The sequence below is a fragment of the Chamaea fasciata genome, unplaced genomic scaffold (genome assembly GCF_029207755.1).
Source record: "Chamaea fasciata isolate MVZ Bird 193981 ecotype frontalis unplaced genomic scaffold, bChaFas1.0.hap1 SCAF_10, whole genome shotgun sequence".
Taxonomy (NCBI): domain Eukaryota; kingdom Metazoa; phylum Chordata; class Aves; order Passeriformes; family Sylviidae; genus Chamaea; species Chamaea fasciata.
This window is the reverse complement of record NW_027094095.1, coordinates 18,339,502-18,367,496: the sequence shown is the minus strand read 5'-3', so window position 1 is coordinate 18,367,496 and position 27,995 is coordinate 18,339,502. Positions and strand designations below refer to the sequence as shown.

At 43.4% G+C, this 27,995-nt stretch overlaps 1 protein-coding gene across 1 annotated transcript in view; it reads right to left on the bottom strand.

The window, feature by feature from the left end:
• SYDE2 (synapse defective Rho GTPase homolog 2) overlaps positions 1-20,546 on the bottom strand; it is a 28,492-nt gene extending 7,946 nt beyond the window's left edge. Inside the window, 7 exon segments of the mRNA XM_066192537.1 lie at positions 3,171-3,297; positions 5,991-7,090; positions 15,780-16,460; positions 19,869-20,294; positions 20,297-20,351; positions 20,354-20,477; positions 20,479-20,546. Coding sequence (XP_066048634.1) covers positions 3,171-3,297; positions 5,991-7,090; positions 15,780-16,460; positions 19,869-20,294; positions 20,297-20,351; positions 20,354-20,477; positions 20,479-20,546 — 2,581 coding nt within the window.
• Positions 20,547-27,995: the final 7,449 nt, after the last annotated feature.

Genomic DNA, 27,995 nt, shown 5'->3' with positions numbered 1-27,995 from the left:
CACCCATAATCATAGGGTTACCACCTGCCAAAGGACTTTCTCCTGTTCAGCTCTGGATAACAGGGAGCCATGAATGCCCCTTGACCTTTCTAAATCCTTTTGCTATTCACTCAGCTAAATCAGCCCTCTAAGAGGCTGCTGGCTTTTTTTTCCCCATGAATCTATGCTTCCAGCTGCTGCCAGCCCACTAGCACATTCCTCTTGACACAACCACACACAACAAATTTAGACAGAGAGCAGAAATTGCCATCCACTTCATTAATTTCTCATTTTTCTGACCCACTGAACTGTTAAAGAGTATTGCAAGCTTTATGCAGAGATATGAACTCACGTGGATGCCAACAGACACGATGCAACAACATGGCTACAGGTCAGTTCCATGAACTGCCTGCACGCCTCAGTTTGATCCGTGAGCCCACTTCATTGTGTGTAAGCCTGTGCCAATCCCAAGAGTATTTCTAGGTCAAGATTTAATCATTAAATGTTCATTCTTTAGTCTTTGGAGAGCTGTCAAAAAAAAATATTATTCATCTTTTTGGAAAGAAGCACTACTCAAATTTCAAAAAGGACATAAGGCAGCACTTCTCTTCAAATCAGCCAAGATTTACGCTGAGGATTCACATTCTGTGGAACACATGTTTTGGCTGATAGAAGTATAAATCATGTGCATCAGCCTCAACATTAAGTAATCAGGGGAAACATTCCCTCTTAACCCAACTCCCTAAGCATATCCAGCAAGTTTTGTGGGCTCTTTTACTGCTAGCACTAAGCACAGTGGCTAACTCAGTTTTCCACAAAAACTGTAGGTTACCCCATCAATCCACAGCTGGCAGTTTCCAATAATTAAGAGTGGCTGCATTTTGGTCAGTGGAAGCCATGGATGCCAACAGCTCTTCCCTGCCTGCTCCCCCAGCCCACAGAGCCCTGCAGTCAGCCCTGGCAGCACAACACTGACACAGGCAGCTCAGGCACAGCTGCAGGGCTACCAGGGAGAAGAATCTGCTTTTCTCATGTAATTCCTTAAAACTCTTTTTCCCTTGTAAGGAAAGCAGCATGTAAGTAAACTCTTGCAATAGAATGCAAACAAAAGGATACCCAGTAGACTTTCTGTAAGGCAGAAAACAAAGCTGTAGTCTTTTCACTCTCACAATGCAAACTGTAGATGCAAGATAGTGTCCTCCAGCAGTACCACCACCAAGCCACACCTGCATGGTCACCAAAAGATCTCCACCAGCAGTGAGGCTTGCAGGAATATACATGGGAAAAGTACTTCAATATTTCAATTTCACCACCCCAGCACAAACTCATGAGGGAAAGATCAGTCAGACTGTGCTGCTGCTCTTCCAGAGCTTTGCAGTAGCACTGAGCTCTTCTGCAGTTCAGACTTTGGCTTCAACGAGTTCTGTTTGGTTCTGAGTGTACAATATACTCAGGAAAATCAAAATGCTTAGGAAATGTTCCAGGTTCTGTTGTATACAGACAAATATTAAATTCCTACACCCTTTACCCCATGATACTCCTGAACAATTTCTACAAATACCACTTTATTTTAATGATTACTTGTACCATGGAAGTGCAATGCCATTTTTAGTATCTGAAATTTTAAAAAGTAAGAAAAAAGTTTTTCAGTACCCCAAAGTTAACATGACCCAAACTGCAGTCTGCCATTTATCTGCTGACAAGTCAGCATCAGACAGCTTTTGCTGCTGCCAGAAAGCAACAGAGAGGTTTTACCCCACCATATGAACTGATGACAAAAAAAATTGAGAAAATAAGACTTCAATAATTTCATGGAACAATCTGATCTTCTAAGTTACCACCACTTTTTCTCATTAATTTATTTGTAAAGAGAAGAAAATGACCAGTTTAAAAGATAATTTATACTTTTTACCTTTACCGTACACCTCATTTACAAAAGCTGTATAACATCAGAATGAAACATTGGCGGGTTAATGGCTGGACTTGATGATCTTAAAGGTCTTTTCAACCTAAACAATTCTATGATTCTATAAATACAAGTTTCTGATGCTGAGAATGCTGGTACTTGTGAGCAACATTGAACCCCACAGCAAAATCTGCCAAGGCAAGTAAGGCAAACTGACTGGCTGCACACTCTGAACCAAGAGGTTTATGTAACTCAGTAAATGTCATTGAGTAGTATCTTCTGATAACGTGTTGTATAATTACAAAGTGTAATGAATAAAATTAATTCCCAGTACATTGAAATGAAATAAACCACCAAACAGGGTATAACTCTCCTACACAGCTGAATGTTGGATGTTACAGAAAGGGCTTTGGCATAGAAAATTTATACCTTGACTTCTGTTACGTTTTCCATCCCTTGATATACAGGCAGTGAATGCTTCTGACTAATTTCTCAGAGCAACTGGCTTACTCAGTGATGCCTGAAATTAGATCAACTTAAGCTTACATAACAAGTATCAATAGTTACAAAACTGTTACAGTTTTTAGCAAACCAGAAAAACCTCAACAACTTACTTCAGTTCTGCAGCGCAACTCCTGTGAAAAGAGCCATGTAAGGAGCTGACACAGTCAGGTTTCCCAGGACCTTACCTGTGCCTGGAGCTTGCTGCAGTGACACCACTAAAGGGCCACTCCAGGGAGCAGGGGAAAACTTAGCAAAGGTTTTTTAAAAAGCAGTGATCAAATGAAGGCACCTTCCTGCAGCTCTAACCAGCCTGCACAATACAATGGGAAATCTGTTTCCATAACTCCTGCAATCTCCAAAGTAAGAGGGAGAACAACAGCTAATCCAAGATACCCCTGGGTCACACGGAGTGGAGCCACCAGCACAGCAGAGCTGCCTGATCACAACCAAGCTTTTCCAGGTCTGCCCCAACACAAACCAATGGCAGAGGTTTACACCCGCTCCAACACCCCAGCTCCTTTTAGACTCCCCTCCGTAGCTGGTGGAGCAGTTACTGAAAGCAGGTCCTTCCATGTCCTCCCCCCCTAAAAATGACTGCTGCTTCATCCATAGTTACACATCCCCACGGTAACTGCACTCATTCCCAGCCAGCTTCCATCAGCAGCTAAAAGCTTGTTAAAATGACAACAGAAAAAGAGCTCAAAGCACAAATTCACCCTTCCAAAGGTACATGAGGAACATGGCACAGCTCTGTTGGCTGAAAAGCAAGTAGAAGCATTACCTGTTATGACATTAATGTCGGGGTACTGGCTCTCACAGAGAATGACAGCCTTGCTGTCCCTCTCGAAGGCCTCTCGAAGCTCTTTCTTCACCGCTGCCGAGCCACAGAGCCGGTACAGCCCCACCACCTGCAAGCACAAACAAGGCCCCACGTCAGCCCCTGGCCTGCCCAGGGAATAAATAACTCGGACATGGTGTGCTGTGCCCCCAGAGAGCCCAACAGCAGCAGCTGTTTGGGAATGCAACGTGGGACAGCCCAACGGGGCAAACCACCAGCACACACAGCACGGGTCACCTCACAGGACACACGGGGAATGGGCAGCAGGCAGGGAATTGTGGTGGTGTGTTAGGGAATGATGCTCCTGTTTTCTCAACAGTCAACCTGCTGAGCTGTGTTTCATTGACGTAACACAAGTTCTAAACAGGAATTGTTTAATGTTTTGCTTTTACGCAGAATCAGAAAAGAAATCCAGATTGAACATATATTTGATTCTCATCCTACTTACTCAGATCATCATAATTTTTCCTGGCATAATTGTTTAATTATACAAAATAGAATTCAAACTTCAGCAGAAAGAAATGAGAAGTGTTTAGAGTTTTATGTATAGAAAATTGCAGTACAAATACAGTTATTAATCATTAGCAGACGAAAAAGTCATACAACTTACTCCATACTAAAAATGAGGAAAGTTGCAAATCAATTAATAAACCAACACAAACCCAAAATAAGTGAAAACATTTTCCTACAGTATTAGATTATATAGTAAAAAACCTAAAATTTATTTTTATACCCTTAACCAGAGTTTCAAGAAAATTATGACTACTCCATTATTACACCTATAATATGTTGTTTTAAAGTTGACAAGATGCTGACTTCCACGTGTTTCAAATTATATTGAAAGTTTTCTGCAAAACAGGTATTATTTAACATGCTTTAGGTGATAGGAGTGAAACCCACACCACTCATGAATTAAATTACCAGTTAAATCGTGTGCTTTCATGTATTGAAATTTTCCATTTTGTCACTATTTTTCATTTTCATCAAAACCATTTATAAAAGGCACTCCTGTGATCTTACAAAACTAAATCTTAGAAAAATTCATTTTACTTTAATTAGCATTATAGGCAGCTGTACTGAGCAGTAAAAGATTAATTCAAAACTACCATGGACTCACGACAAAAAATTATCCAAAACCAAACCAAAACAAAGAACCCCACCTGTACTGTCTTGAGACCATGAGAATGCAGGTATGCAAGCAAAAGTATTTTTCTGGTCATATATTACATTCCAGTTTAAATAAATGGTAAGTTACCCAATGGAATTTGTACTGCCCCTTTCTCAAGACTGAATATGATCTAATATGCCTAAGACAATTTCTTTTAAAGTTTCTTCATGCCACATCCGAAATTCAAGTGGAGATTATGCACCATGACAGTATTTGCAGTCTATAGGAGAGTCAAAAACCTGAGACAAGCACATGGTTATAAGAAGAAGGTAACAGTATAGTTTTGGTTCTCTCTGTGCAAATACAAAAATAGATTTCATGCTCAAAAGCATCACGTACACTCAGATAACTCAAATCCCAATTGCTTCATTACCACTGTTGCCTTGATTACCCAATATCATTTGCATGACTAGGTGCTAATAAGCCCATAACAAAATGCTGAAACCATAGGACACATATACTGGAAAGAATAAAATGTCTCTTTTCCAGTGCTTTGGATGTTAGGAGAAGTAGCCACAAGAAAAATCACACGGTTTACATCAGCAATGACTTTTGGCAAAAGAGCCACACAGAGTTCCATTTCCCTCTATAGTTCATGACCTGGGTTATAAACAGCAGGGCTAATCTCATCACACCTGGAAGCATATCCAATCTGTCAGCAATTTAAAATAGTAACAGTGGTAGGTGTCACTACTTCTCAATTTCACCTGAGTGAGAACAGGTGCAGAAGACAAGGAGGGCTCACCTAGCTGTGGAAGAGCAGGCAAGAGTCCTCCCACCAGTTTCAAATTAATTGCCAAGGGGAACATCTGAGTGTAGGACTGTGCACAGTCCTTCCTAATAGACCTCTTGTCTAGCATCCATAACCAGTGATTTGTTTCCATACCTCATTTCTCATAGATATTTTTGTTCATTAGATTACATAACCAACAATGGGATGAAAAAAAAGACACTGGGCACTTCTGCTTTGCAGCAGTCCCAATTTTGAGAACAACCTGAAGAAAGACAAGGAGCCGTGGTGTGAGGAAAGAACTAACTCAGCCCCTCAGGGACTCACTCTCATCCTAATGCTGCCTACAAAGCGATTACAGAGGTGGGTCTTAGGCACACTGGCTTCAGATTGCACAAAAAGATGGGCGCACCGTGCCACTGAAGACAGTGTCTCAGCTTTGGGTTGGAGCAAACAGTGAACCATATAATTTTTGCATTTAGATGTGTGTCCCTACAGACAGATCCATGTCTCGCGTCAAGCATTAGCACGTTCTCATCTCATCTCTGCTTTCTGAGGGTGACTCTATACGCTGGGGGCCGCAGGTTTGTTTCACAGTCCCCATGCCTCAAGCCCTGCTGGGAGCAGCTCCTGTGAGCAAGTGTACTTCTCTATAAAGGCCAAACTGGAAGCACTGATTGCACACAGCCCTGTTATTCTTCCTACGTTACAATGACTAGTGTTCACCAAACACAAGCAGCAACAGAAAAAAATTGACTTGCAAAGATGTTTTTAATTTCCCCCATTTCCACTCACTATTTACACTGCAACAACAGCGATCTCAACACAGAAATAATGACAAAAGAGATTAAAATATGCACAGTACCTGACAGCCTCTCTTTTCAATCTCCAGAATGCATTTCTGCAACAAAAGTGGCACCATCAAGCCTGCATTTTCTTTCTCTACAACTTTTCGAGCATCTACCCCAAACATCACAGGTTCACGGTCTGCATCAAGGCCATCAAGAGAGTTCTCCCACTGCTCCATGAGCGACAGCTTGACATAAATGAGCCCCCTGGGCTCCAGTTTGACAGCCAGCTGATGTGTTTTGGTGACCCGAAAGAGAGTGGGAAGAGCCACAGTTCCATGACAACACACTCGGTTTTTCCGTGGGGTGGGTTCCCAGCTGAACACCACCAGCTTTAAGTGCTGAGCGTTTTCGATTTCTATGTTGAACGTGTGGTCCATGTCAAGAAATGCTGTCCTACATGTGAGCAGAGCAGTCCTTGCTTTGTTTACTGAGTCAACCTGTATTGCACAAAAAACATCTTTTGAGTCTATTCGTGGTGGCTTTAAGTCTTCAGCACCATAAAAGTGAATGCTCATGAGTCCAGAGATGTACTGAGAGCACTTGGGTTGATCAGAAAAGTTGTAGTGTCTGAAGGCATCGATATCTATTTCGGGTTTACCACCGTTACTTGGAAGGCTCTCCTTTCCTTTCCCACACTTGGTTTCATGTCTGTGTTTACCTGATTTTGTTATAAGTTCAGGAGAGTCGCCATCACTGAGGTAACCACCTTTGTTGAAGGATTTGGAGCTCCTTGAGCTCTTCTTTTTGTAGGTGTGTTGTGAGGACACACTGCTGTCAAGGTGGTAACGGCTTATCACATTCCTGCTGGCAGCTGCAGCTGAGTTTCCAGAAGAAGGCAAAGACACTGTATGGCTTGTATCCCGGCAGCTACCTTTCAGCAGGGAAGGAGGATTATCTGAACTACTATGGCTTGAAGTTCCTTTCACACTCAGCTTCCTGCTCAGCTCTGGCAGCTTTTTCATTTTCATTGAAAGCTTCCTCACTGTCCTAGGAGATTTAATTCTATCAGGGAAAGGCCAGTTGATTGATCCGCTTTTTTTCAGGGGACTGGGACTCGGAGGAGAAACCTCTGTGGAGGGTATATCAGGCTTGCGTGCAAGAGCAGCTCCAAACCCTTCAGAAGAAAAGAGAAGAAATATTCATTTTCAAACTGAAATTCTCAGCAATGAAAAAAAAAAATCTTGAACTCGGGGAAAACATGTTAATCTGTCATAACCTGGTAGGTACAATTCATTCAGACAACCATCACTCATTCAGTCAGACGCTCACAAGCGTTCAGAAAGCTGTGCTCTGCTGACTCGTTCAGCCAAATTTGGCAATTCATTGTCAAAAGCCAGATTTGTTCTGCTTTATGGCGATGAAAGGGCCAGGAACTACATCTAAACAAATGAGCAATTGCACCCGCTGCATTCAGCTCAATCCACTTGTGTGCACCCTCCACACAGGCACACACGGCCAAATTCCTGGGGCAAAGTGCAAGGAAACCAGACTTCATAAAAAATCCTGGAAATATGGCAAAGGCACCCTTGTCTACAGAGCAGTTAGCTACACAGCCAACACATCAGCATTGCCACTCCTCTTATGCCTAGAGGAAAGACACTTGTCTCTAGTAAAGAATATGGCTCTTTGTGTCCCTCTACGACCTCAAAGAGCCCTAAATTTCTCCTGTGTAGATGCAGGCAGTCTCACATCTTTCCTTTCATTTCTCTCAGCTTCTCCTTTCTGGAGCAGGATGTAAGATTTATTCCTTCCAAAAGCTGCATCCTGCACTGCCTCACCTCACTGCCTGCCAGCAACCTTCCATGTTTCCTGGCACTACCATCCCACAAGAGAGTTTAAAGTTAGACAGCTCCAAGTGACATCCTCAAAGGAAATCACCGCCCTTTCAAGGTACCAAAAAAACCCAAAAAAAAACCCAAACCAAAAAACCCCCAGAAAACCAGCAAGCACTGATGCTAAAAAGAGAAAAAAAAAACACCCAAAAAACAACAACACTCCCCCAATTCAGCAGTAAAGAACAGCTAATTAAGGAACACAATTAGACATAAGCCAGTACTGCACACAGACAGGAACCTGTGGTTCACCTCATGCTCAAATACTCAAGGAAATGCAAATACCAAGTTTTGCTCAAGCCATTCTCACTTTTGCCAGCATGAAGCAGTAATAACTGTAGGAAAATCTATCAATTTACCTGAGTTAAGGAAACATGCAAGAGGGAAGCTGAGGCCAGAATGATAGATGTGAATAAAATTACATTACTATTTTCACTCAGAGTCACTTTTCCTCCCCTTAAGAAACAAAGAGTGGCTCTTGCTAGCAACAGCCTTCCCAATCATTTATCGTTTTTCAAATGTTAGCAGCTCCCAAGACGACTGGGTAGCCTTGCCTGTGCAGGCTGGGGTGCTATGAGCACACCAACCCTGTCCGATGCAATTAGCCCAGGCAGCTCACAGAGACTCAAGCACCTTTATCCATCCATCATTCCCTTTGCTAGCCATGGAAAGGGAGACTGTTTACAGCACATAAAAAGAAAGAGAGAGCAATGCTGCTTTCACAAGACGATCAGTAAACCATACTTTATAGAGGTTTCACCTTCAGATTTGCCAAGGACTTACTACTTTAATTCTAAACTAATCACTTCAAGTCCACAGTGAGTGATTCTTACAAACGCTTTGTGCACTCAAATTAATTTTCACCACTGGACTGTAACTTACTTTTTATACTTCACCAAGCTTAAACAGCTAAATCAGGCAATCTAGTCTTTGACCAAAGTCATTTGCTGCGGTTTTGGTCCCCCCACCCCCTTCCAAGAAAAACCCTACAAAGGCTAGTTCTAGTCTCAATAGAAGTTTGGATTGAGTAACTTTTGCAGACAGTTGTTTAAAAGAGTATCTTTATAGAAGGAAGTTTCAGTTACGAAGAATAATGCACAGAATCTGTTTTCCAGAGAAAGAGAGGAAAATTCATCTAATCCTGCATCTCATGGAAGTAGTTCCCTTGCAAGGGAAGGGCTATTTCTAGCACGCCTGCTGTGCTTTTCTGGCAAGCAGCTCGTTAGAAATGTGGTGTTTGATAAAGGCAGACAAAGCCTTCCCTTGTACTGCAAATCACCACACGGTCCCACTGGTGGGCTGGCGTGGAGCTCTATAGCAATCAGTGCCACACTGCAGCCCCCAACATTAATCTTTCCTTTCTGTCAAAAGTTTCTGGCACAGGCTTGGAAAAGCAGGCCAGCAAATTAAACTTCCCCCTCCCACCCCCCTCCAGCTCATTAAAACCAAAGAGTCAATCTAACACTATGACTTTTATGTGTCCAGCTTCTGCTGCGTTCAGCACCAAACAGTTAAAGTGAAATATGTGGCTGGAGGAAACTTAACAGTCGAGCATTATGCAGGATGGTATTCCCATCAGCACTGAGCCACATGTTGTTCCACTAAAGCCAGCAATGTGCTGAGGTATGCACGCAATTTTACAAGAGTGTACATGACAACTCTGAACAAGCTGCAGGAGTTGTAGCACAGTCCAGTAACACTTCACTTCCCAGCCTCCCCATCTGACACAGCTTTCTCACAAGGGTGACAGCAAAACTGAGTTGCACCTCTTTTCTCAACAGAGTTATGAGACTGTGCTGCAAACCACAGTTAGACATGAAAAACATCCTTACAGAAGGGTGGTAGGAGAAGACCAAACGTAAGAGGCACCTGTTGCACCAGGACAGCACAGGGATGGTCAGTTTTTTATACACAGCTGACCAGCTGTATGTGTACATAACATTTATCTTTTACAGTGAGAACACTCAATCCCTGGAACAACCTGGAACAACCTGGGACACGGTAGAGTCTTCACCACTGCAGGTTTCCAAGCTGCAACTGCAAGGTGGAGGGGAGGGTAGGTAGTCTCATTTAGGCTCCTTGTTCCAATAAAGGGTGAGACAGACGATCATCTGATGCCCTCTCCAGCCTGGGTTGTTCTATTATGCTGTCTTTAATACATTTACCTTGTGCCTTCTGACACTTTAGCAGCAGGAATACAGAAAAAAAAAAAAGCATTAGAGGACAATGCAACCCAAGTCAAAATGAACTGACACCCTAAGTAACTGTGTGTAGCATCAGCTGTGGGTTCAGCTTAAGAATAAAGCCACTTTTTACTTTGCTCAGCACTGTGGCTCAGTAAAAGCACAAAGCCTTTCCATGACCACAGAAACAGGAAGAGCCCACAGTGCTTCACAAACCAGGCCCCTCTCCCAGCCCATCCATGCAGGTGTCCACAGGACAGTCACTGGTGTCCTCTTCCAGCAGACCTGCCCCTACACAACCCTGCCAAGGGAAGAGAGGGCTCAGACTCAAGACTTACAACATAGCCCCTGCCAGACATATGCAGTGATTTAGCAGAGTAAACATGCTTGTCTGACCCTGTTTAATGCTGTTTATGTGTGTTTGGGCACACATATCACTGTCACACACACTGCCAGCAACACATGCTGTTTTACAGGCACATTTGACTACCCTGTTATATATGTCACATTCCTCATTGCCTAAGATATGGTTTCTGAGTTATTTTAAAGTTACTGAGAAAATCTACAATTTATTTTTGGGCTGCAAGTCGAGGTGAATAAGTTGGTCAGAAAGCTATCAGCTACTTACTACACTAAGCTACTGAAGTATCAAACAGCCACTCTCACACCTAATGGAAGTGTTGAGTTAATGTATTAAAAGTGAAAAAGCAGCAAATCAAAATAGAAGAGCCCAAATACCTCGAAATTGTTCTTGTGGCAAACACTGGGTGAAAGAGGGCTACAGTTTTTCTGCGGTAGAATCCATAAGAAATACTGATCTGGATCCTCAACAGACACAAAGTCATCATCTCTACTGACACAAACTCTTTATCTCAACCCATCACCTCTACTGATGTCAAAGGCTGTTAAGTTTCTCAGGTGCAGGCACAGTTCTAGACCTGTCCTAATATAAAAGTTCAAAGCAGAATTGTGAATGGCATTGAGAGAACAACTCATGATATATCAAATTAAGCAACTTCAATTAAGACATAAGGCCAGCATCACCTCTTATCTGCATCAGAAACTGGCCAAAAGAAAATTAAAAAACTAAGAAGCACTTTAGAAAACTGTGTTAAAAGAGCAATTATTTCTGTGTAACATCTTAATTACTTATCTAAATGAATGGAAGAATCTCTGCTTTTAACATGTAAAGAAAAGTCTTTTTTGCCTCTATATAAATTTCTACTTTGACCAATGCAGACCCTATCTCACATAATGCTTCAGAGTCAAAGAAAGGAGAAATTATTAAAAGGGTAAAAAAAAATCTCAGAATTTTGTAAAGACAGTTCGTTTTCTTTCATTACTATACACAATGATACTAAAAAATTGTGATGGATACATCAACCCAGGGATCACTTCTGTAGGAGCAAAAGAAAACACATTGCTTAAAATAGTGCATTACTTGAAATGGGAGATGGTTACAGCACAACCCCCCAAAGCTCAGGTGAAGGGGGTAACCAGTGCCTGCTCCTCATCCTGGTGTGATCCTCGGAGCATCCACTGTGGGGTACCTCACTGCAGAGAGGAGCAAGCACGTGTAGCAGCATTTTTACTGACCAGATTTAAAGAGTTCAGTATCTCCAAACCAGCGTGAGTTCGTTGCAGATATTTTAAACATTAATGACCCTGCACATGAAGCACAGGCAACTCTGCTCAGACGCTGGAGCTGCACCAAGGCACTGGTGGAGCACCGCGGCGGGGCCAAGCATTGTCTGTTCAGGCTGCTCTCACGAACACCTCTCCTCTCCTCACTGCATCTTTCACAGCATGAAAAGCAGCTTTGGCCCCATTTTCCCCATCAGAAGATATAAACAGTTACTCAGGACAAATTAGAAACTGAAAAAGGCAGTAACCATTTTGATTGAACCGCTTCCATTCCACAGTGCTACAGCCTGTTGTTTCTTTCACCAGCAGGTCTTTATGGCATTGTCACCCCATGAATCCAAAACAAATGCATGAATAAGCCCTTGACCTCCATAAGCATGTGCACAAACTCCCTAAAAACCCACCGAAAAATTGCTTTCACCTCTGCAGGAAAGAGGGAGCAGAGGGATCTTCCTGCCAAATCCCTAACCATGCCGGCATCTCAAACATCATGCAAGTATTTCACATCAACACACTTCTGTCTTGTGAAACCAAAGCTCCTTGCACTTGAGAAATAGCTAAACCACAAAGCATCTTCCATCTGGGGAAAAACATTAAATTTCAAAAATAATATTTGTGACACGTGGAAGGAAAGGAACACAAAGCATTTGCTGCCCAGCATACTCTATGTATATTGCTGGAAGCTTGCCTGCAACATGTACGCATGCAAAATATTTGCATGCATTGGCCCCAAAAGATGTATTTGGAAACCAGGATAATGGTCACAGCCTAAGTAGAGAAAGAGCCCTGTAGTTTTGATAAGAATTAAGCCAAGTTCCAGTTGGCACATATCAGGGTTAAGTGGGAATATGGGATCCATCTTCACTTGCCATAACATTGGAAAGAAACTGTTTACAGTCATTCTTACCATGATTTTCCACCCAGACAGCTAACTGAAGTACATTTTTAGTAGCAAAAGCACAATCCAGGTCTTGGCAACTTTCAATGCATGGGTTCTACCAGGATGTCTCTCATATACAGACACATGAGATGATTCCACTCATTAGGTAGACACTAATACCAACAGTAATCCTCCCCAAAAGCAAAAATATTGCAAATTTTTGAAGGCACTATTCAGAGCTCCATGGTGGAAATCTGCATCAGGAGCCAACACTAGAAAGGGGTGCTTTCCTTCAACAATCTGCAGGTGATACACACGTTTATGAAAACATACAGTTAGGAGCTCAGTCCTAAAGACTTATAAAGAAAATTTACTTTAAGATTTTACAGTGAAAAAACTTTTTGATATTGCACTTGTAACAAAAAAAGTATTTCTATTTTTCAATCATAAGCATTTTGCCTATGCAAGGAGACACATAATTAAAAAAAGCCTCCAGAGTTCTTTCCACTCAAATTCTTCTCCCACAGACCTAGGAGCCCAAGCTGGGCTGTTTCTACATTAATAACTTGGAAACATGGTACCTTCTTACTCCTACCTTTTGGGTACGAGTTATAAAGAAAATACATGAAGTATTTTCCCAAGCTCTGCTATAAGGGTGCCTTATTTGTAATCAGGTTTTCTTTTGGTTTTGTTTTTTTTTTTAAAGCCAACAAGGCTAGAATTATTCACTAAGGAATTACTTGACAAATCCTATTAACATAAATGGCATTTACTGTAGAAAGTAACCAGATTAATACCAGGAGCTAGCAGTGTAAATTAAGACTATGGGACAAATTAGCACCTCTACAACTATGATCCATTGTACTGGTAACAGTTACAGGAAATACCCATTTGGTGTTCTGTTTGGACAATAACAGAATTCTATCGCTTATTCTTTTCATAAAAACTCTCCTGTCTAATAACAACTCAAAATAATAAGAAAAAAAAAAAAAAAGGCATTACTATTTTCTCTCTACAAACTTGGAAATCCAAGTAAGGCAAAAATGTCTGAGGTTTTAAAGGTAAAATTGTTTCCATTGTCCAAAGAAGAAAACAACAAATGACAAAATGAACAAATACATCCATCCATATATATATATAGAGAGAGAGACAGAGTTGGATTTTGTACTACCCCACTTTTTTCTGTCTATGCTTCCCAAAGTCTAACATTGAGGCTCCAATGGCAAGCAATATTGACATATATAACTCATATCAATAAGAAAGGTAAGGAGACTTTTCCCCAAAGCTTTAATTTCTTGTTTGACAGGAGTTACTGCTTAATGTACCCAGCTCTCTAGGAACAGAGACATCCATTTCCTAACAGCTGTATAATTCAAACAAGGTCCTAACACAAATAAAGTCAAATTGGCCATGGTGCCCTTCACGTAGTAATTTTATATGGATGAGCTGTCATTTCAAATTTGACTGAAAATAACTGTAGATACTTTAAATGGATTAAAAAGAACTAAGCCACTTCTCCATAATAAAGCCAATTACTGAGCAGCAGGGATCCACTTCATCATCAATTAATCTATTCAGTGTGATCACCACCTAACACATGGAGAAGGCAAGCGGCATTCGAAGTACTTTAATTAACTAAATGCATAACAATCAATCAGGTGAAGTTTGTAACTTCTCTCCCAGTTTCAGGAAACTCTTGAAATGGACAATTTTGCTTTCAGAAAGAAATGCATCTGCAGTATGAAAACAAGTTTGATGTTTTTCTTCTTACAGAAAGGGACTAATTTCTTTAAAAAAAGAAACAGTCACCCACACATAGAGAGATTAACCAACTAAATGGAGGTCAAGCAGTTTGCAGGACACACGTGGCCTTCCTAAATAACCACACTTACTGACCTCTACAAAGCATCTAGAGTCCCAACAACGACAAAAATCTACCAAAGAACATATTATCTCATCTGTCCTGCAAGCAAATAAAACTGGTCTAAGTATTTAGAACAGCTATAAAGTGAGGTATTTGTAATAAACGCCCCAAAACTTTAACACACGTTGCAACTACAAATATGCTTGTATCTGCAGCATTTCCACGAAAATAACAAAATGTGAGCCCCCAGAAGACCAAGAGCTTTTTCTTCTGATGTTTACAGCAGTTGCTCTGGTGCCTTTGGAAACAAACCCTGTTCCCAAAAGTAATCTCTACACCAGGAATCCAGACACAGCAGCTCCCAGCACACAGGGCCATGGGGCCAGAGGCTGCCAGAATGGTGAGGCTGAATGGAAACAACCCAAAAAGAAGCCCCTCCAGAAGGCAATGCACAACTGGGCTCCCACACCAACGTTTCAGGTCCTGTCTGATGAACCAGGCAGAAATACAGGCTCTTAAATGTCAGTGGAAAGTGTAACCTTTCTCCAAAGAAAGGAACCTGGAATTCCCTGTCTCCTGAACTTTATGCTGTTTCTAACTTTGAACAGGACACTACAGTTAAGGTCAAGATAATATGAGGCACGTAAGTAATTAAAAGTAATACCCTTTTGTAAAGGGTTGGGAGGGGTTTTTCTACTTACTTTTGTTTGGTGTGGCTTTATATTTGTTTGGGGTCTTTTAACAGACTGGGAAAAATCCTTAATATGATGCTGAATTCACACACTAATGGAATTATGGAAACGAGACTAGCAAACACTCAGCCAAAGATAACAAGGAACAAAGAAGCTGGCTTCTGAAAGTGAAAACCACTCTTCTCCAGTCTATTAGATTAGCCTGACACAGTCAACAAGACAGTATTACAGAAAGCGACGTGATGAATAGCATTTGTATGGTCTACCAAAAAGTCTTTATTAAAAAGCCCCAGACAGCAAGTTAAAGAAACTTCTGCAGACATTAAGTAGCTTTGAGGCAGGAATCCAAGGCCAGGGCTAGACACCAGCTGACAAAGGAAACCCGGTGTGTCCTCACATTACCAGGCTTCAGCAAGCTCGTTCTGTAAAACTTTTGTCTTCATTGAGGTGGGGGCCAAAGAGAACACAGGGCAACCACACCTGGATGTGCCATGAACAAACTGACTGAGAAACAATTGTGCCTCTGCACTTAGCAAGCATCAGTCTCAAAACCTGAGTCACTTTCAATGCACCTGACATGCATTTCCACCAAAAATTTCCTTGATAACATCAGAGGTGGAGAAAGAGAAAAGACAGACGTAACAATAGTTTATTATTCCTCTAAAAGACAACAGAGGTCCAAACACTTGTGCTCCTGAACACTCCTACCTGTGGAAGGGCACTTGAAGGCAGGATTGTCCTCTGCTGTAGGCACACCAGGAGCCTTGCAGGCAAACCTGTGCCGGTGCTGCTGCGCGTGTTCCCCGGGCGGCGCGGCATCCGCCGGACTGCCCTCCGCGGGCGGCCCCGTCCAGCCGCTCCCCGTGCTCTCCACACAGCGTGTGGGACCCTCGTGGGGACTCGTGGCCACCCCAGAGTCACCCCCGGGGTGGCCTTTGTACCGCACTGACGGGGAGCTCACAGCAACAAGGCTATTCACAGCAGCCGGGTGGACCCCGGGCAGGTCGGGCTCGTCGTCTTCAGGGATGGGGTTGTACCATATTTCTCCTTCATCGTCGGCGTCGCCGTCCTCGCCGCAGTCCGGGGCAGCGCTCCTCAGGGCACAGCTCCGCCCCGCCGCCGACGTGGAGGGAGCCCAGGGCACTGCGGGCTCGGGCAGCGGGACGGGAGATTTGGGAACCGGGATAACGGCCCCGTGCGCTTCCTTGCAGGCATCTTCTCCTTCCAGAGGAGGAGGAGGTCGTCGGTGGGTGCTCTGCTGCAGCCAGCTGCGTTTCTTGGAAACGGTTATGCTGTTCACCTGCGGCCTGTGCTCGGGCACCTCGCTGGCCTGGGGGCACTTGGGCTCCTTCCTGCTTCTCGAAGCTATGTAAACATTTTCTATGAAATCTGTTCCCAGAAAGGAAGGCAAAAAGAGAGGGAAAGACAAATGTTTAGAATATTGTTTTGCCTTTGACAGATGAACACATTTACTGTCATATAACACTTGCATCAGACTTCATCCAAAAGGACAAAAGATAAGGTGATATCACAAAATTAGATTTCAGCCTGTCAAAGCAGAATGTGCACATAGCTAACAAAGAGCCAGGCTTGTTTGGCTGTATTTTTAACACCGCGTAATTTAGATAAATGGCAGTGGGATAGCTCTGCTGAAAGGTCATGCATACTTCCACAGAAATGGCTGCCTTCTTCTGCCAAGTTCAGGTGCAATCGGTTTGAAAAGTTACTACCCAGTACTTCTCCAGTTTACTTATGCCAACGAAGAAACAGTCCCAACGTACTGCTTAAACGGCTACAAAGGCCCCACATAATATCCATTCCCGGATTTCTGTATAAATAAAGGTGAGGATGTCTTGCACAAAAACCTCCAGAAAGGACTGTCCTTACCAGCTTTATCCTACAATCAAGACAGAAGCATCCCCTGATTTGGGGGGAATAATACAAAACACACCATCACAAAAATAAGGAAGGAGAAAGAAGAAATGTAAAGTTTTTAAACAACAAAAATTTCATGCAACAAGTAAACAAATTCCACTGACTGTTCCCAAAACTTGACAGTTTCATTGAAGCAACAGACAAACATTTAATTGTCTGTGAAAAGCACCGCTCACGCTTGAGCCCCCTGTCAGAGCACATCCAAGCTCCACTCCACAGCAGTGCCATACCCACCCTGGCTGCAGCACACGCCGGCCAGGGAGCTGCAACCACTGCACTGGGACTGGGAGAAAAGCTGCAAATACATCCAAATCAAAAACAAAGAACAGGTCAGACAACCCTCATGCTGCTCTGCACAGGAGCACAACCCAAACCGCGCTCACTTCAGCCACTGAGGCTGAACGGGGATGACTGAGTTCACGTAAAACACATAACCTCTTTTCACACGAAGCCCTCTGCAACTAGAAATTCCAGATGGAAGCAGCTGTTTGTTACTGTTTGAACATTATTCTCAGCAAAGAATTATTTACACACCAATAATGGATGTTAAAATATGGACACCTCTCTGGAAGATTCAAGGAGCAGCTCTGTAAATCCAACCAAGTTTGCTGTAGAAAGTGAGACATGAAAAAGACTCACTTGAACACCTTCCCTTTGACCCTCTTTTTAGGTTTGTACTTTAATGATAGAAGAGATCCTTGATAAGATCTGGAACATCACCATTTTATTTGATGAAAGATTCATCATTTGGTGATTTTTCAAAAGCATACAGCTTGCTTGTTCAGCTAAACTGCAGTATTATCACTGTGATTTGAAGAATTAAAGAATCAACAAAATTAACCATACTCCTTTTGAAGCCTTTGCACACCCTCCACTGAAATGCTTTGCTACACTGGGGCCTGGGTCAGTCAGCTAACAGAAGCTGAGGAAAACATGAATGCCGATCTCTGTCAAAGTTTCAGTGATTTGGCAGCAATTATATTCCTTCCCGCACCCATAGCCCAGAAATGGAAGCATGCTGTTCTAATGGTTCCTCCTTACACACTGTCACACTGCAATTTCTAGTAAGAACTAACCAAAAAGCTAGGAAACGAATCGGCAACGGACAAAGGGTTATGCCTGTGTTTCCAAGAAGACTATTTGGATCAGGGACTTCCCAGGTAGGCATTCTCCTGCCAGTGACAACTATCCCAAAGTCCTTGCTTCACTCCAAGGATAGTCCCCCCCGGTGACAAAAATAGATGGAGCATCCGAGAGCTGTATTTCCACAAACAAAAATATCTGCTACTTCCTGCTTTGCAGTGGAAACATGTGTCCTTCCGCACCGGTTAGGACAGCCTGCAATTCCCAAAACAACGGGCCTCGAAGCAGTACAGTGTACCTAAACACCCAGCGACACATCTGGTGTCACCCTCAGGCTACCCTTCTAGTCCTAGTAGCAGAAAACTTTGTTTTCAACACCCACCCAGGTATCTGCATAATGAGCCATCGGCAAAACCTTGGTGCAGAAACATCAATAAGCAGGAGCCTGCAGCCTCCTCCACCAGGGCTGCTCGCAGGGACACGCCACCTTCCACAGCACTCAGGACAACCCCGACTCCGATCAGCCACATGCTGCCAGAGGTCATCCATTGGAAGTGCTCACTGAAACCTGTCCAAATGATACACTTACAAATACGTCTCCTAACTGCAGTTTCTGCAATTGCTAGCAGTATTTGCAAGCACCGCTTCCCCTTTATTCGAACTTGGCCCTGATCCTGAAAGCCCTTATGCCTGTGTTTATTTTAGTAACAAACTGCTTCACGAACAAGTATCTGCACAACCAGTGGTTCGATAGCACAGAGCAAGTTTTCGATGTTGTTAGCTGTTACAGGAGTGAGTCAATTTTAAATAAATACAAAGCTGTGAGAGACATACAGGTCAGGAACCTACTTTTTGTTTCATTCAAAGAATGCTGCCTACTATTAGCATTTTCACATATATATTTAATATTATATTTAATTTATATTTAATATAGTTGAGACCATGTCTCCGCACAAATACCAAACATGACAACGGTTCCTTTTCAAAAGGCTTCAATATAGTGTTCAAGAAAAAAATCAGGTATCTCTTTCACCTTTCACTCTGTTGACAAAAAATTAAATAAATCAGTATTTCAAGTTAAGCCACGATAGCAACAACACGTGTATGCTCAGAAATCAAAGCTTCAATGTTTCAACTCAGCTGAAGTCAAAACTGACATTATGCCAACTCCGTGGGCACAGAAAATACTTCACTACAATATCATGCCTCGCTTTGCCGATTGCATGGAAGCAGGGAACAGCTTTATCCAGCCACTCCATATATGGCTCAAACGATTCTCAGTACTTCTGGCTGATATTTAAACACGTTATCTTTCACTAAGTTTCTTAACAAAAGCATAAGAGATATAACTACTACATACTCAAATGGAACAACGATAAAACTGAAAATCGATCTGTAAGATTGCCAGCGCATCTTTAAAAAGCGAACAAACCAACCAACCCCAGCGGGCAAACAGCAGCCGGGGAGTGACAAGCAGATGTGGGAGACAAGACAAGGAGCAGGGACGCGCACACAGCGCTGGTCTAAAGCCCAGAAGCTCCCACTTTCGTGAGGAATTCCCGCTCCCAGAAGAAGCGCAGGTACCGGCCGCACGCTGCCGCCGCTGAGGACTGATTCGAGACCCGAGCTCACGGCCGGCCCCGGAGGGCGCTCCGGGCAGCGGGCACGGAGCATCCCGACGCCGCGGGAGCCCCCGCCCGGCGCCGCCCGGCAGGTGAAGGAGCGGCCGCGGGCGGGCAGCCGGAGCTCCGCGGCCGAGCCAGGCGCACGCTTACTTACCCTGCGGGGCGCAGACCCCGCCGTGGCGGTGCCCGGCGCCCGCCGCCGCGCCTCGCTGGGACCTTCTGCCCCGCAGCTTGGAGAGCGTCCTGCGGAGCGGGTCGGCCATGCCTGGCGCTGCCTCCGCGCCGCGCTCAGCGGGCGCTGCCCCCCGGCCCGCGGGAGCGCGCAGCCCCCGAGCGCCGCGGCGGCCCCGCCGGCAGCCCCGGCCCCGACCGCCCCATGGCGCCGCCGCCGCGCGCGCCCGGCCCCGGCTCCGCCGCGCACATACTTGGCATAGCTGAGCGGGGTGAGAGGGCGCCCGCGCCGCGCATGCGCCGCCACCGCCGCGCCCCGCCCCGCCCCGCCCGCCGCGCGCGGGGTCGCCCCGGGGGAGCCGGGCCGGGTGAGGGGCGGGACGTGCCCGCCGGAGGGGCCCGGGAGTGCCGGGGGCTCGGAGCCGTGCCGGGGGCTCGGAGCCGCGCCGGGGCCCGGGAATGCCGGAGCCCCCGGAGCCGCGCCAGGGCCCCGGCTGTGCCCGCCGGAGGGGCCCGGGAATGCCGGACCCTCGGCCGCGGGCGCTGTGCGGGCACGGCCTCCCCATCGGTACCCCCTTCCCCCCGGCGGCCCCGTGTCATCATCTCCTTCGGCAGCCATGTGCGCAGCGTTTCTTGACAAAGACCAAAGGAATCGCAGCATATTTTAAGTACTTCTTTTCCCTTGATGTTGCCTCCCCCCGTCCCCAAAGAAACAAATCTGTGGGCTGAAAACCATTTTCTGCCCCCTGGGCTCAGGCTGTGCATGTGGCAGTTCTCGCTTCCCGGCAGGTTCTCCACAAGTCCTGCGGGCCTGGTGTGCGGGGATGGAACTCGCCTCGTTCTTCGCCGCTGTTACTATCCCAGCCCAAATGGCACTCGGGTAGAAGGCAAAGAGCATTAGGACAGGGCAAATAATGTGCTGAGTCTGCTCAAGTGGGCAAAAATCCAGTTTTGGTGTACGTGCTGCTCAGCTACATCCTGCATTGGTTCCATTAGCAAATGCACAGCCCTTCAAAACCGATCTGAGGAGATGATATGGCATTGATTTTTTACCAAGATTAAGTAGTGAGACAGATTTGTTGGTTAATTTGTACCTGAGTCTACATCTCCTACATTTATTTCATTATAAACAGTTTCAGGACTATATTTTGCAGCTTTTTATGTGACATAACTTACAATCTGCAGTACACCTGTCTTGTGGTGAGTGAGAGCAGAGCACCCACTGCCATCTCCTACCCTTTGGCCGTAGGTTGGCTGTCACTTCACTGTGGAAGGCAGCCAGGTGCAGACAGGCATTCATTCCATGCATTCTGCATGCCCAGCACAGCACTCAAATCCTGAAGTGCGCACTTGGTTCTAGAGAAAGCAATGTGCCATATATGAGCATCACACATACTCATAGATTTCCTCTCTTACCAAATTTTGAGGTCTAACAATTTGCTCATCTGAAATGAAATCTTCCTGAAGAAAAAAATTCGATTCAATTTTTTGAATCTTTGTATGTGAGACACCAACAGCAGTAACCGGTAATACCTGTATTTCTACAAAGTAAAACAACTCATTACAGAGTAGTTGTGATTTCTCTTCATCTAAAATAAATCTCACAATACTTATCATATGTCACATTGCAACAACTTGAAATGCTATTTTGCCATTCTGTCTTTTGAAACCCTTTGCATTCCTTTAAATACAGATATTGTGAAATATCTGTGTATGGGTTTAAGATTAAGATATAAAACCATTCCAAAATGCCTTTGGTTGGGAAAATCCCGGACGCGATGGTGGTGGTTGAGATGGTCCCAATGCTCACTGCTGTGCAGATGAAGAGTTGTGAGTCCCAATGGATCTGCCTGGCCTCTGTCCCCACAGCTTCAAATCCTGCTCCCTCTGGCAGCTGCATTGCAGCACCCATGGACTGGGTTTGGAACTGCATCTCAGGCAAATTGGTGTGCAAGAAATGCATAAATCAAAAGCTGTCGATGCTTTTTGACTGCTCACTTGCTGTGTACAGTCCATGTCCATCTCCAGCATGCATCTACATTTTCTTCATTACCCTAGGGCCCAGGTAAAGGAAGAGCCCAGCTCCACCTCACCTGAATTGATCTTACCTGTTTAGGTAGTTTTATTTCCCAAAAAAATGTTTCATTTCTAGCTGGAATCAGTATGTAAAGTTAAGCTTTTTACTATACCTCCCAAAACTTATCTGTAAGGATACAGTTGAAGAAAAAAATGTATAAACAAATTTGATGTTGTTGTGCATGTCATAACTAGATGCCAAAACAGGTTGCCCAGAAAAGCTCTGGGAATTCTATCCCGGAGACATTGGAAACTTGTCTGGCCCTTGCCAAAGTCACCTACATGGCTCCTGCTCTGTATTGGGACTGACCAGACAACCTCCAGAGGTTCATTCCAACCTAAATTACTCTCCTAACTATAAAGTTTTCCTCTACTGGAACTGCCATGCTCCCTAGATGAGACTTGGATAGAAGGAATGAAGTCCAGCCAAGCAGAACATCAGCAACAAAAACCCCGTTAAAATTCTGCATGGGCACCACAGCCTGACTGCCCTGACCTTACTGATGCTATCAGGAGGTGAGCTGTGCCACCAGCACATGCATGCCTGAAGCAAAGGGCATGCATTTGAAGTCTGGGAGAGGAAACCTGCCCCACTGAAAAACACCAAAAAATTCCAAACAGCTAGCAGCTGAACTCTGGGCTTTTTCTGCAAGAAACATTCGTTGCAACCATTTCAAACTGAGCAAACGAGTTTACATCTACCTTGACTCTTATCTTCAGACCTTCAGATTTTCCACCTGTTCTAATGGGAAATCAGATTCCTTCTGATTCCTTCATGTGTCCCTTTGATTGTCTGAATTATTTTACTAAGGAATAATAACTTGCTGCACTTAAAGTAACTATGTAACTTTTAGCAAGTTTGTCTAATTTAGGAGGCATTTTTAAAAATGTTTGTTATTTGGATATTTCAGCAATAAAAACAATATTAATAGCAAGTAAGTTTTGGCCAGAGTAAGGACCAAATCATGCAAAGAACTGGAGTACTGGCATTTGGCGTGCAGTATTTACAGCCTTCTCCCATGAGTATTAGCTATGGAAACAAAAGAAAATTCAACACCATTGTGTTTTCCATGCTGCTTCACACAGTATTTCCTTCATGTTCTGTATGGTTTTAAATGTTAGTTTAAGCACTTAGATTATTCCTCTATGCAATAGGCACACAGGAAATAGCTTGGTGAAAAGCTGCCAGTAGTTGAGTCTATAAACACAGTTTGATCTGTATCTTAGAAAATCGTTTCCATTCCAAACTGTGGTTACAAAGCACTTTTTCTTGTTGGCAGCTGGATTTTTTTTAAATCCCTATGCATCCTGTATTTGCCCAACAGTGTTGGCATTGATTGCACAAAAAAAAAAAAAAAATCAACTCTGCAGATAAAGTAACATTAAGGATCTGGCTGGAACTAACTTGAGCCAGTGGAGGAAGAGTCAAAGCTGAACTTTTGTTTTCAGCTCAGCCTGTTTTGTTCAGGAGCTGCAAAGCACACAGTGCTGAATGTGAGTCCTTTTACTCGGCCTTCTACAAAATGTAAAAGCTACGTTAAGAGAATGGGACAAGAGCTTGCATAGACTTGAAGAGGCTTCTTGTTAGGAGACAGGCAAATATTTAGGACCAGTTAAACAGTGTAACTTTTAGCAAAGAGAAAACTATTCTTCTGATGGTACAAAGAGAAATGTTTTTAAAAGTTTTTTGCATTTACGGGTTGATATTTCGCCAATTACCTAATTTTTTCCAAACTGATAATGTGAGAACTGTAAATAACTGGACAGGCAAAAAGTCCAACTTAAGCTGGAAAAAAATGCATTCGTCAGAAGAGTATCCCTGAAGATGCTGGTGCATAGGTAGCAATGTTTGGGCACTGATATAGTTGAAAAATGAAATTATGAAGCTAAATATTTCCTCATAAAAGACTGAAAAATAACCTTTTCAGCCTTGCTGACAGCATCAGAGATAAGCTCTGCCTCAGCAGATTGGTTGAAGAAGTTGTGATTTCCTAAGTACACAGGCTTTCATTTCTGTATGCATTTGGCGACTGGTTTTGAACTGCTCTGGTCTGACTTCAGAAAATTCCATCCCTCACAGCATACAAGATCTCCTCAGATGTATTTGAAATAATAGCTTCTTATTAATTTTGGATGTACCTGTGGAAGGATGTAATTTATTTTCCTTCAGTGGGATTCATTTGTGTGAGTAAAGCTAAAAGTGTCTGGAAACATGAATGAGTCTCCTTTTCATTAAAGCTTAACAAATCAGTATCTTTCTTCTCTCAGGACCTGTCGCAGACAGAGGGATAAAGTGACAACTATATGACTAAAGTGGAGCTGATGACAGCTGGGAACTGGAAGCATTTGAATGCCCCAATAAAATCTATGAGCACTCTTTTTGTTGAAAGCGTCTGCCTTCCTGACATCAAAATGGACTGAAATAAGAATCCCATGAAACTCTACCAGGCAGCTAATAGCTGTGTGTCTTATCTCCAGCCTGCCAAAGACTGATCTCTTTCAGATGCAGACACCACTACAGTCATCCAGACCTTTGTTACCCCTATTTTGAACTGGCCAGCCAAGGCACCCCAGAGGCCCAGAATACAGCTGCTTATCTTAGGAAGACAAACCAATGGGAGAATAAGACATTTATATTCTAAACCTGAGGAGGTTGATAGACAACAGGCTGTACAAAGCTGAAGGTGTTCATTACCAAAATGGGTCCACCATCCGCTCCCTGGTCACTGGAAATATTTGCAGTTGGAGTTGCCCTTTTGAAAAGCAGATTTTAGAGACTCCAAGAGCAGTGAAGTGTTTGGTTGCCTCCTTCTAGAGAGCATCTTTGCCAGACACCTTCCTCAACCAAAACTGCTTTAAGAGGCACCGCTGTTGAGATCTTACACCTGGTGTGCTACACCTGCATTGCTGTTGCTTGGCCATGTCCAACAAAACGTGGGTGCCTTCTCACCAGGAGGTAACACACCTCTTAGGAGCCACTGCCACCATCAATTCTTCTCTGACTCCAGTGGCATGGGCCACCTGGGCTCTGGCAATGTGACCTACAGCATCAGGATGGTTACCCTGCCTTTATATGAAGTGTGGAGTCCATTGCTTTCAGGGGCATGGTCTACCTGTCCTGTTAAACTGTAATTAAAATTAAACAGGAAAGAATTTTAAGAGCTATATAAGGTAAACCTAGATTCAAATGAGAAATGTGATGGAAATGCTTCTGTTCATAGTTATCAGCTAACTTAAGCAGCAGAAATGTTCACAGCTCTGCCTTCTGTGCCTTGCTTAAGCAGAAATAAGACAGTAATTAATGCTCGTTAGCGTCTTACACTTATTTTTTGAGTTAGTATTTGACTTTTTAGAAAATGCAAGTTAACATCTCTATGATTTTTTCAAAACATGTCATTGAACTTCAGGGCTGTCATTACCACCTCTGCCTGCAATCTTACAACATGCCAGTACTGTGGTAGGGTGTCAGTCTCACTGAAGATATGCTAAAAATACCAAAGTATTTTGTGTATAAAGAAGCCAAAGCATGACCCATACAGTAAAAATAGTCGGTATCATGACCATCACAATTACCTTCTCCTAACATGGAGACAAAAACAGCAGATTGGTGGCACTCAACCTTGCATGAAGTGAAAGTAAATACCAGCAAATAGTGTAATATATTTGGTCAAAAGAAAAACAACTTCAAACTTTTGCTCAAAACATCAGGAGGTTCTCTGTGAAGGAAATGAAATCACTAACCAAGCATTTCTCTCTCTGTTTTGTCCTATGTCTTTAGGCCAGGATCATATTCGTGGTCCTGCCATTTCTGCCCAAGGAGGACAGAGAAGAAGCAGAGCTCTCATTCGTTTCCACCAGTGGTCCATCTTTCCTCCTTGGCCTTGTGCCTTCACAACGTCTCCACCACCATTCAGGCTCTCAGAGAATTTGGTTGTTACTCCAAATTTAGATTAAATGTAACATTTGTGACTCTCATCCCCCACCTAGCTGGAGCTACAAGGTTTTCAAGCTGTGTCCTTTAGCAGCCCCTGTTAACATCAAACAGGAGCTTGTAACACCTGCAGACCCTTAAAACAGCTGGCACTGCCAGGGGACCCAACACAGCCCAGGGGATGTTGCAAGGTACATCTATCATAAATCACATTATGCATAGGGCCTTAAAACATGCTGCACATGCAAAAATTATTTATTAAAAATCCTGCAAAGCTTACAACACTGTATGAATATATTGAATGACTTCCAATTACCTACTATCAGCCAACAAAAGGCCAGATTGGGGAAACACAGTCAATGAGCATCTTCTTAGGAACTTTCAGAAAGTAGATTCCCCTTTCTTCCACTTCTACCATCAGAAATAGTGATTTTTCAAACCATCAGCTTCCAAACTCTGAGTTTCACGAGAGCAGAGTATAAGAAACTTCTAAATGTGGTCTCAGGAAAAGCAATATATAAAAAGAAAAGTGGAAACATCCTTAAATTGAAAGACTGATCCTTTTTAAGAACTGTGTGTGCTGTGCTCGAAGTGCTTGACTTAGGATAATCACAAGAATGCCTTAAAGATGTGTTCTCATAATCTTAATTTTTAAGTAACAGATGTTTCTGTAGGCAGAATCTTGCAATGACTTTCGCAAGCTGAAAGGACCTAGTCTATTTTTCTCTTTTATATAAGCTAAATAATTTTATTACTCAAAAAAGTTTACATGTGTGCATATAAGATAATTTCATTATAGTTATCCTGTATGTTACAAAGCCAAAATAAATTGGGGTAAAAAAAATAGAAAGAGAAGCATAGCATATCACCTCAGGCTGCTGAGGGAGCTGTGGAATTTTGTATGTGAAATATTCTCTTCTTTCTCTCCACTGCATGTGCTTCAAATGGAGCAATCAGAGACATTAATGGTGAGGAACCATGGAGGGGTTTTTTGCATGTCCTGGAATGCACCTATCAAGTAAAACTGTTTCATCAGAGAAAAAAGTCTTCCTGCTTTGGACAGCCAGTATAGAATACATGTTTTGACCTGATGAGCTTTCTTGACTTGCAAAGAGCAGTGCAGCAAGGAGATTAATACTTGAGCCAGCTGGCTGCAGCAGGGAAAGTCCCTTATTTGCAAATTTGCCAGAGTTGCTGCCTACCATCTGCTGACAGCTTGCTCCCAGCACCCACTCACTGCAGTGATAACAAGGAATGGCAAAAGCACAGCAGATCATGGGAAGGTGCTATGGTCAAGCTTCTTTTAATTATTGATGTCCATCATAACATTCAGTCCCTCCTGGGAGAGAAAACAGAATCCATGAAAATGGAGGTGAAAAATAGATTTAGAATCTCATTTGTGCACCCTTAATCACACATGTCCTCCATTTGCTCATATTCATATCAACCTGGGTTTAAATATCTCAAGTTATATGGTCCTATTATTATCCCAACCACCTCACCGGTCATGTGGTCATGTAGTTAGGAAGCATTTCCAAGTATTTAACCCAAATGTTAGTCAGCTGTTCTATCTCATCATGTCTTGTGATGTATTGGTGTCATTTCCTGCTGGTCTTCTGTGGCTGGCCAGACCATGGTCCAGGGTGGCACCTTTCCCTGCCCAGCCTAGCAGACCACACCGCTGGAGGCAGAAGTGACACCAGGCACCGGTGTAGGGACCACCAGCCAGTCCTGCATGGGTTCCTCTGAGCTTCCAGGAGTATTACCTGGACAATAAAATATATATTCAAATGCATTTTACTCTTTTAAATAACTGAAAATCAAATTACTTTTCACTTTGAAATATTGTCTCCATGGGAGTGGAAAGTCAATGCGTCTCAGCTGACCAAGTGCTCGGCAAAGGCTACAAAGGCTTCTGTGCTTTCTCTAGTGGGCACTCACAGTAAGGGCACTCTTCAGGTGAGACCTGTTAGAGAAGTGTGAGCTATTGAAAATATTCAAAATATTTACATTCTTTAGTGGATAGAAGCACTACTTTATCCTAATCTCTTCTCTAATTACTTGAGTTTCCAGCTATGCCACAGCATAATCTGTGTAATGTTC